General features: G+C 56.2%; 2 protein-coding genes across 5 annotated transcripts in view; one reads left to right on the forward strand and one right to left on the reverse strand.

Moving 5' to 3' along the window:
- Positions 1-4,377, forward strand: part of NR5A1 (nuclear receptor subfamily 5 group A member 1) — a 23,358-nt gene extending 18,981 nt beyond the window's left edge. Inside the window, exon 6 of the mRNA XM_017745389.1 lies at positions 2,455-4,377. Coding sequence (XP_017600878.1) covers positions 2,455-2,702 — 248 coding nt within the window. The 3' untranslated portion in view covers positions 2,703-4,377. The remainder of the gene's footprint in view (positions 1-2,454) is intronic.
- A 357-nt stretch (positions 4,378-4,734) lies between these two features.
- Positions 4,735-10,087, reverse strand: part of ADGRD2 (adhesion G protein-coupled receptor D2) — a 25,433-nt gene continuing 20,080 nt past the window's right edge. For all 4 annotated transcript variants that reach the window (XM_017745587.1, XM_017745584.1, XM_017745585.1 and 1 more), the window contains 2 exons: positions 8,722-8,752; positions 4,735-5,536 (listed from right to left, as the gene is read on the reverse strand). In XM_017745587.1, the coding sequence (XP_017601076.1) occupies positions 5,529-5,536; positions 8,722-8,752 (39 nt within the window). In that variant the 3' untranslated portion in view covers positions 4,735-5,528. The remainder of the gene's footprint in view (positions 5,537-8,721; positions 8,753-10,087) is intronic.

Below are 10,087 nucleotides of genomic sequence, written 5' to 3' on the forward strand. Positions count from 1 at the left end.
GTGCTGGTGCTGGCACGGTGAGCCCACCACTGTCTGCGGCAGACGTGTCCCCACCGCCAGCCCCGTCCCTGTTCCAATGCCTTGCTCTGTGCTTGCACTTCTGCATCCGTGGGGTCCTGTCCAGGGACAGCGGTGGGAGCTGCACCTGCAGCATCTCCTCCCTCAGCTTTCCTTTCCTCTGGAGCTGTTTAGAAATCCAGAGAAACGAGGCACGATAATTCGTTGCTCAAGCTGTGATAAGGTGTGGCACAAACAGTGCCCAGGCTGGGAAATGAAGGAGATGGGGGAGCTCGTACCCCGAGCCAGGACCTCCCCTGGCTGCTGCCCCACGGTCTCCGTACCAGGAGGGCCAGGTCCCCCCGTGCTTCCCCAGGTCCCCCTGTGTCCCCTGGTACGGCCCAGCACAGCGAGCAGGAGCAGCGTCCTCCCCGATGGCTTCCCCTGAGCAGGCGCTTTCAGGGAGGGCGTGGAATCCAATAGCTGTTTTCCCATACATCGTTTTGCCCCAAATGCAACTTTTTCTCTCCATATTGCAGAGCTCACTTGGAGTAATTTGCGCTTCGCAGGCTCAGCTGTAGGGAACGGGATTGTGTATTATGTGCAGGATGTAATTGCCTTTAACAAGAGAATTTCCACATTTACCACTCTGCCACAGCACAGTCAAAGCCAAGCCCTGCTCACAAGAGCTGCCATTTGAGTTCTAAATAGATTTCTCTCCTGAGCAGGTAAAGAGATTTAATTAAAATTAGGGCTTCTCAAAATAGCAATATTTATGAGGACGGCACAGGTTAGCTTTGTTCTACAGAAGGGCTTAATAGAGCCTTAATGGATTGACCTATCATTCGATTTCATGACTTACATTCATGAAGCAGCTACTCTTGGGGAGGGGAGGAAGAGAGGCTTTTATAGCCCACATTCCCTTAAGCGTTTGCAATTTATCAGCAGCTTCTCCCAAACAAAAGGAGCTGTGAATAGGAAGAACACTTGAGGGCATAGAAATAATCCCAGGCATATCTGTATGTGTGATGGGAGGCTTTGTCACAGGACAGTCTTTGCAACTGCTGCAGTGTCTCTAAATGAAGTGAGTCAATGTTATTTGGACAACATTCTTTATTCCTTGCAGGAATGAAAAGATTATTCAAATATTCAATTAAACAGTGAATAGGGTCTTTCAGAGAACCAGGTGAGTTCATCGAGTAGAACTAGCTATTGTTGAGCCAACTCAGAGGATAGATTTGACATTTATCAATATAACTTCTTTTTTTTAATGACATGCACAACAACCTTATGCAGATAAAGAGATTTCATAACAACAGCCCGGGTAGCAGGAGACAATAGGAGCAAATGTGCCATCAGAGTGAAAAGGGAAGGGTGGTCTGATACACTGCATCTTGGCACAACCTGTGCCCTTCGTGCCTGCCCCCGCAGTGCCCGTGCTGGCCACGGGCATGGCCTGAGGCTGGGGCTCCCCGGGGACTCACAGCCCCCGGTTGTGCTGTGCCCCCAGCCACGCCTCCGCTCCCGGCTGCGACCCCCGGGGGCTTCCGGCTTTGCTGGGCTGCAGCAGCCTTGGGTGCCACAGTCCCTTCAAGGGATCCTCAAACTCCCAGCTGCCTTGGCCAGACCCTGTGCCCAGATTTCCCTGTTCCCAGCCCATGAGTGGGAATTTGGCCTTGCATCGGGGGCTGTGGGCAGCAGAGCCAGCGGGTCTGTGACCGAGGCAGCGCTCCCGATTACCTCGTCCTGCACAGTGAATCCACTAAATCCACTTGCCCTGGAGGGACTGTGCCGGGGTTGGCAGCAAGGTCTCTGCCGGGCAGGCGTGTGGTACCATCGCTGTGTGCAGCTGTAGGTGGTGATGGGGCAGTGCCCAGCGCTGGTTTCCTGAAGCCAGCAAAATCTGCATGCAGGGACAACTGATCCTGCCTGCACCTCGGTGCCGCTGCCTGCTGAGCTTCTTCTTACCCTGCTGGCAGCAGAGCTGGCAGCAGGATTACGGGAAGCTGCTGTGGCCCTGGCGAGGCACGGAGGATTAGGGTTTCCAGGCTGGTGAGCCTGGTTGCCACATTGGAAAGACCAGGTTTATCAGGGAATTAATTCAGCCGCTTCCTCGACCTTCAGGAATTAAAGAGGGCTGATGGCAGCGACTCCCAGTGTGTTGGCACAGCTGGCAACACCTTCTGGTTTTGCAGCTTCCTAGGTAGTGAGGGTAGGGAGACACCAGTCCTACTGCCAGGGGGTTTGGAATCTGTCTTCAGCATCAGGGGAGACCTGGGGAGTAGGGTAGGGATGGAGAGCCTGTGGCTGGGTAGTCCCCTCCTGCACTGTGTTTTCATGCATGAGGGACATTGACCCAGGACTGTGGGTCCCTCCTGGCTCACCCAGCACAGCGTGGCACGGATGGCACAGACACGTGAGTTTGGCACCATTTCATGCCCATCCTCCCTCTTGCAGACGTGAAGTACCTGGAGAACCACACGCTGGCCAAGGATGCTCAGGAGAAGGCCAACGCGGCGCTGCTGGAGTACACGGTCTGCCACTACCCCCACTCCACGGACAAGTTTCGCCAGCTGCTGCTGTGGCTGGCGGAGGTCCGGGCGCTGAGCCTGCAGGCTGAGGAGTACCTGTACCACAAGCACCTGAGCGGGGAGGTGCCCTGCAACAACCTCCTCATCGAGATGCTGCACGCCAAGCGGACTTGAGCGGCCACCAGCACGACCCGGCAGCGCCCCAGTGCCTCCAGCAGGGGCAGGACTGGTGCCCGGGGCTGGCGGGCACCGCCTCCCCCCTGCCTTCCTCAGTGATGCTATTTAACCTCTGCTATTGAAACGCCCCAGAAGGTTTCGTACACAGCAAGGACAGTTGAGGCTGCAGGGCCATGGCTTGACTGCCAGCCTGCCCCGTTGGCAGTGCTGACCCCCAGTTCCACTGCACACTTGGTGCCCAAACCTGTCACTTGCCAACCCGGCTTGGCAGCGTGAAGGAAGGGTAAAGCCTGTCCCGGCTTTTCTCCTATTTCTGCTCCTCTCCTGCTGCCCCCACCAGCTGTTTCTTTACTGCTGCCATCCCTCCCCAACCCTGCCCATGTCTCAGGGCCCCTCGTGCACAGGGCAGGAGACAGGGGAGGTGAACCACCTTCAGGTTGTGGTTTTATGGTGGTTGAGGTGTCTCTGGGCACCAGGGAACACACGGAGGTGGAGGATTTCTGCAGGAACTACACAGAATGCTGGGGCTGGGCTGGAGATGTCGGGCCCAGGTGGCTGTGCCAGGACCCCAAGGTGCAGATGCTGGATCCCAATTGCCGCCAGCTCTGTGTCCTGCAGCTGCCCCAGCCAGGAGAGGGTAGGCAGGGATGGACAGCTCTGAATCCTCAGCTGAGGTGCATTTTCCTAGTGCCTGCTGGTGCTGGAGGCAGCAGTTCTGGCTTTGCAGCCTGTGGCAGCCACAGTGCCCAGAGCCCAGAGCTGCCCACAGGCAGCACAGGTCTGTCCTGCCCCCGGGTGTGGTGGCAGAGCAGCCAGGCAGGAGGGAGGTGCAAGCTCCAGCACGTGCCCAGGATCTTGGGGAAGCCTGGGGAGCTCTGCAGGCCCTCCCCGCATTTATCTGCCAAGTGAGTGGGTAAGGAGGAATAAGGATTGTCCTGCACTTCGTGCTGGGCCTCCCGGCCCCCTCTTGCGCTCTGCCGTGTCCCCAGGGGACAGCAAAGGCTGTGCAGAAGCCACAGGCAAAGAGCTCTCTGTTCCTCTCCCGTCACAGGACAGGGGCTCACAGACAGGACTGGGAGCGCTGGGGGTCGCAGCCCCCCAGACTGGGCCGTGCTGGACTCTCACTGCTGCCTTCTCTCCGTCTCAGCCGTGCTCTCCTCTCCTCTCCCCCACCACTGGGGCCGGCACAGCCCTTGCCCCACGGACCCCCAGCTCTGGGGGTTCTGCAGCAGGGCCGGGGTTGTTCAGGCTTGTTCCCCAGGGCGGGGATGTCCTTGTGCCCAGGGGCCACCACAGCTCTGCAGAGCCGGTGCCTGGAGGAGCCACAGAGGCTGCGCCCGGAGCCACGCGGTTTGTGAAGCTTGTTAGACACACAAGAGCATGTTTGTCTCGCTTTAACACGTTTGTGCATTTTTCTCCTGAAGTCTGTGGTTTGGTTTCACCTTCTTCTTTTTGTGAACTTAAAGAACTGGAGAAAATGTTTTGGGAGGTAAAAGACGTTTTATTTTCAGAAAATGAGAAGTGTCCTTAAGTGTCTCTCTCTGTCTCTCACATCCTTTCCTCCCTCATCCCCTTCCCCATTCCTTCCCCTTCCTTCCCAGGCAGAAGGCTACCAACTTCCTTGTCAGGAGCAAACCACTGTAATAAATTTTGCAGTTCATTTAAAATGGCAGCCTTTGTCTTTTCTGACTGTCTTTCTAACCCTTGTGGTTAGCGCTTGGCATGGGGAGGGCTGGGTGATTGTGGGCGCTCTCCTGGGGTATCGCCTGCCTTTGTGGGACCAGGACAGCTTGGCTGTGGGAGGAGGCTGCTGCTGCCTTCGATTCAGGGCATTGGGGACTCCAGATAGGTTCAAAGTGCTGCTGGGAATTGCCATAGTGGCTCTTAGAATGTTTTGCAAGTGAGTGCAGGAACAGCAACATCTACGGGCAATTAGTGGGCAGTGCCCTGGGCCTTGCACTGTGGCCAAACCCCCTTTGCTGGGCTCATCAGCCCCTTCCCTCGGACACAGTGCAACAAGGAGAGGCAGTTGTCTTTAAAATCAGCATTTACTGTTGTCATAATCAGCAAAAACCCACCACATTTTCTATGTTCTAAACACTGCAGAGGTAAGAGGAGAAGAGGGAAGGAAAGCAGCGCCCAGCTGGCGAGGGGCCAGGCCAGCCGGGCTTGAACCCAAGCAGGAGCAGGGAGAGGATTTTTGTCCTAAACCGCAGAAGATGCTATTGATGTCAGCTGGCTTAGAAAAGGCTTGAATTCAGCTGCTGGCTTCCCTAGTGCATGTGCTTCGTACACAGCCCATCCCCAGCCCTGCCCCAGCTCAGGGGTGCTTCCATTCTCACTGGCATGGGAGCGTGGGCACCACGTGGGCACGGCTGCCACGACAAAGCTGGGCTTGTTCCCATCCCACTGCTCCAGGTCCCCCAGGCTAAACAAACTCTACTGGCAGCAGCAATGAGAGCACACAATCAAGCACTGCCAGTGGTGCTGGCGGGCATGTGGGGCAGTGGTGGCAGTGCTGCTCCAGGCCAGCCTTGGCTTCCCTGGCAGAGGCTGTAGGAGCCGTGGGGACCCCAGAACACAAGTACCTGCCTGTTGGGTGCCCGCCCGGGAGAGGAGCAGGGCAGTCGTCAGCAGCAGATGAAGCCCCATGGGACCCCACACTGCCCCTGCCTCGGCTTGGCTGCACGTGGTGCTGGGAAGGAGAGCAGGGTGACAGCTCTGCCCGGCCTGGAAGCTCTCCAAGGGAAGACAGCTCCTCCAACCTGCTATCCTTCCTGCTGGAGGACCCTCTGCATTGTAGTCTTGTCGCCCAGAAACTTCTCAGAAACCTAAAGCAAAAGAGAGAAGGTGTCAGCTGTGCTGGCAGCAGGGGCGGGCAGGGGTCCCTCCCAGGGCAGTGGGAGCCCTGGCAGAATCCCACAGCGCCCTGGCAGAAAGCGCAGCCCAAACCTGCTGCAGGACAGAGCAGTGGGTGGGGAGGGCACCGGGGTGGCACAGCCAGCCCTGCCTGTCAGTGGCACAGCTCTGCCATCCCAGAGACCCCCCTGCCATTTTGGGGGTCTCTGAAAGCTGGTCCTTATGACAGGAAGCCAAAGCAGCCTCCATGCACAGGGCCATGGCTGGAGGGAAACCTCTTCTTCCCTGGTCAGTGACCGGCCTGAGCACAACACCCAGTGCTGGGAGCACAGAAGATTGAGATTTAAATGGGATTTAAGGGAAACACCAGCTCTGCCATGGCAGGAAGCACCAGTGCCACATGGGCTGCATCTCCTCCAGAGGGTACACAAGGGATTCCTCAGGAAGGGCCATGGCACCAGTGGTGATCCCACCGCAGGCTGCCCAGCGGGGTTGGCATGGAGGCGGTCTCTATTTCTCCCCATGACACTCAGGTGTTTCCTGGCTTTGAATCCCAAAGACTCATAAATTCCTTATTATTTCAAACCAGTCTTACGTAACACAGTGTGGTGAGAGTTGCAGAATTACTCAGTATCGATCAGAGGAAGGCTGGGCTGTGGAGACAAGATCCATGTTGCTATGTGTGGCTTAGCAACATATAAATGTATTCAAACAGAATAATGAAATTATCGTGGGGAAACAAAGCAGCCATCACTTGAGGAGGTGGAGGATGTGGAGGCCTCTTGGAGCCCTTGTTTGCCAAGACAAGGAAGATGGGACTTATTGTTTGTGCAAATATGTGAACTGCCCCAGCCCTCCCCTGCTCACAAAAAGTGTGTAATGAAGCCAGGCAGTGCTCGCTGCACAGTGCAGCTCCCTACAGCTGGGCTGGAGCTCATTACTGAGGAATTGCTCCATGGACTGCCCTTGTGGGGGGAGGCCATGCCTGTCTCTCAGCACAGACACACTGCAAAACTCCCTGTTTCTCTGGTTCTGGCCTGGGATTCACCTGGATTTTATCTGCCCTCCTCCTCACCCATCCCACCTCCCACCTCCCCATGGACCCACTGTCTGTCTCTTGCACTTGGAGCCAGTGCAACACCCAGAGATTTCCCAGGAGCGTGGCTGAGGCCCTGGAGCAGAGAAGTGCTGGACTCCATCCCAGATCCAGCACAGCTTTCCTGGGAGAGAGAGCTGGGCTTCTCCTAGGTCTCTGCCAGAGCTCCTCCTGGCAGCAGCACCATTTTCATCAGCTGGCTGGCAGCTTTCAAATAAAGATATCTGGGGCTAAACATGTCTCTTTTCATTAAACTATTTGGGAGACAACATATAGAAGAGGGGACAGTGTCTGTGCTGGAATGGTCTGTCCCCATTCTGGCACCCAAGAGCTCTGCAGTGCTTTGCTCTGTGAACAGAATGTGAAGGCACATGCCTGTGTGAGGCTGAGCAGCAGGGGGTCCCCCAGCACCCCTACAGCTGGGCACTACAGCCTTTTATTATTTGCTTTAATGGCTGGAAGCACTTGTGGCTGAGCCCGGAGCGGTGCGGCGGGGCTGGCCCTGGCGCTGTGCTGCTCCACGAACACAAGTGTGAGAGGAGAGCTCTTCTGGCTCAAGATCTTCTCCTTCACCCCAGGCTCAAGGATTGCCCAGCCACGGGGGCAGCCTGGGGGGCTCTCAGGGAGGGTGGCTGTGCACAACACTCCCTGCACCCCTGGCCACTCCCACGGCACCGAGCCCAGCCTGGCGTTCCATCACCCTCTGTGCAGACCTGGGCTTTTAAAAATGCACTGAGGGCTCACCTGGGAGAATAAAACCAAACTAAACAACCCCCTTCTTTGCACAGCTGGAGTTTAATAACACATGTGGGTCATAAAATAGGCAGAAGCAGGTGAGGGTGGGTGGACAGAGCACAAGTGCCTGTGCGGGGTGCAGGTCTCGCTGCCTCTGAGACCCCACTCTATGCCCGAAATGCCGCTGCACAGCTACTCCTGGCTGCCACCGCTTCTGCCTTTCTCATGTGTCCACAGCGGGGAGGAAAGCTGCACTGCTTCTGGGTGGCATCGTTTCGAAAATAGTCTGAGGATGCCCTGCTTAGACACTTCATGTGGAGCAAAATCAGAAGCCTGCTAATGTACTGCTTGCCTTGACAAAAGAAAATGTCACAATGCAGAAGAAACATGATCACTCCACCCCCGGTGTGTCCTCACTGCACTGTCCACCTGAGGGTCCCCATCCAGAAGCTGCACTGGGAGCACTGGGAGTACCCAACAGTGGTTGTTAAAGAAAATAAAGTGAAATATGCTCCATTTGTATTCTGAGGAGCTGGGGACTTGCCCAAAGCCAGGCTGGGAAGCTGAGGAGGTAGCAGGGAGCTGCCATTGAGCAGAGGCCTGGGGCTTAGGAGGGATTTCTGGTTTTAATTCTACCCACCTCCGTGGTGACATTGGCCTTTCTACAACCTGAAACAGAAGAAGCTAAATGGCTGATTTTAAGCTCATAAATCCAGCCCTGTCCGAACACCCCACCTTCCCCAGCTTTCCTTCTTTGGGATCATGGCACTCCCAGCCCCCGCCAGCGCTTTCTGCCACAGCTGTTGGTCTAAAATAGCCCAGGGCAGAAAGAGCTGCTGCCCCCCTGGAAGCAGCCAGGGATGCCAGTCCCTGCTGCACCCCACAGAGCAGCGGGGCCGGGGGGCAGGCAGAGAGCTCAGCACTAGGAACCTGCAGCACACCTCTGCCACCTGCCCACACCTGCAACCCCCAGCTCTGCTGGCACAGCGGGATCCCGGGAGCTGGGAGCCGACATGGATGGGCAGCAAGAAAGGTGCAGGGACATGGGGAGAAACCAGGCAGGTGCCCTCAGATGGGACCTTTGACTGAGCTGCCAGGAGAGGCAGTGCTGCTGGCAGGGCTCCGTATTCCCCACATCTCCTTCATCTGTTCAAGGGGACACAGATTTCCCACAGCCTGGCCAGGAGAGGACCCATCAGGGCAGTTAGGAAATAATATGATTCCTGAAGCCTGAGCAGAAAGCAGCTGCCCTCTGGGCAGCACACAGCCACAGGAACAGCATCAACAGAAGCAAAAATCAGAGAACATGACATAGGCAGATGTTACCTGAGGATTTGAACGCTGTCAGCTCTACGGCCTGAAAGAGGGGAGAACATATGTTAGCAGAGGGTATGGGTCTGATGGCTTTGCTGCTGGTCACCCCCAACATGCTCCCTGGGGCCGGGCAGGTCTCCCCAGCACCCAACCACCCACTGTCCCAGCACTGAGCTGCTGCACAGGCTGGGAACTGGAGCCTTCATCCCGGCCCCGAGGGATGGGCACTGGGCAGAGTGTCCCTGGACACACCCGGATCCCCCAGCAGAGGGGAGCTGACACCCTGCTCCCAGCGCCCGTTCTGGGGACCATGCCAGCCCCGTGGTGACCCACCAGGCTGGATACCATGCTGGAGACCACAGGAAAATCCAGGAAAGGGTGAGAAAGATTTGTCCCCCTGTGCTGTGGTGGGAAGAGCCCACACAGTCTGCACTCTGTGCTTAAGGGATGGTTAATGCTCAAGGAGATGTGAAATTCCTACTCCCAGTCCAACAACAACAAAGATCACTAAACAACATTTTAAAAAGCTGAAACACGAAGAACATCTTGTCTGTATTTGTATCTTCATTCGCTCATTGTTTTGTCATTTTAAGTGTTTTCAAACGCTTTTAAGTAGCATCTTCTCTTCATCCAAACTATTGTGCAGCTGCCAGTGACATTCTGATTCGCTGCTCCTGTGGCGAGCGCCGTGACTCAGCCAGGAGCAGGAGAAACAGCCCTGGCTTCTATAACTGAGGGGCACTGAAAGCAGCCCCCATGCAGCACAGGGTGGTACCACGCAGGGCACAGGCGTGCCCACCATCTCTGCCAAGCAGGGGGCTCACGGACCCTCCCGGAGTCTGCACCGGCCCCGGGGGAGCGCCGGGAGCTGCGGCAGCACCGACTGCAGCCTCAGCCGCGCGGCACTCGCGCTGCTCGAAAAGAGAACAAGCCCATTAAAAATGCAGTGTTTATGCAGCAAAGACACAGCAAAGCCCTCAGTGACCCTCACACGCAGGGAAGTACTTTCTGTCTTTGCCTGCTCAGAAATGCCACGGCCTTGGCATTTAGGGGATCTGCTGCCTGCTAATGCCCCTGCCTTAGGGAACTCGGGTCCTTGGGCTAATCCCTGTGGCCCACGTCTCATACCTGGTGCCAGGAGCTTAGCCCTGACCCTGGTTCACACAGCCAGCACCTGGCTGGCTGAGAAAAGCATCACCTGCGAGTGAGTCCTGGTGTTGTTCAGCACAAGGGGACTGGTGCTGTGGCATTAACCACAATATAAATCATGAGAGATGGAAATATGGATTTTACTGAGTGGCTTCAGAATGATATGCCAGCTATAGAAGTATTATCTATTGGATGAATAAGAGCTGTCTATGTGACACAGGTTTTCAGA

The sequence above is a fragment of the Corvus brachyrhynchos genome, unplaced genomic scaffold, assembly GCF_000691975.1.
Source record: "Corvus brachyrhynchos isolate BGI_N302 unplaced genomic scaffold, ASM69197v1 scaffold59, whole genome shotgun sequence".
NCBI classification, from domain to species: Eukaryota; Metazoa; Chordata; class Aves; order Passeriformes; family Corvidae; genus Corvus; species Corvus brachyrhynchos.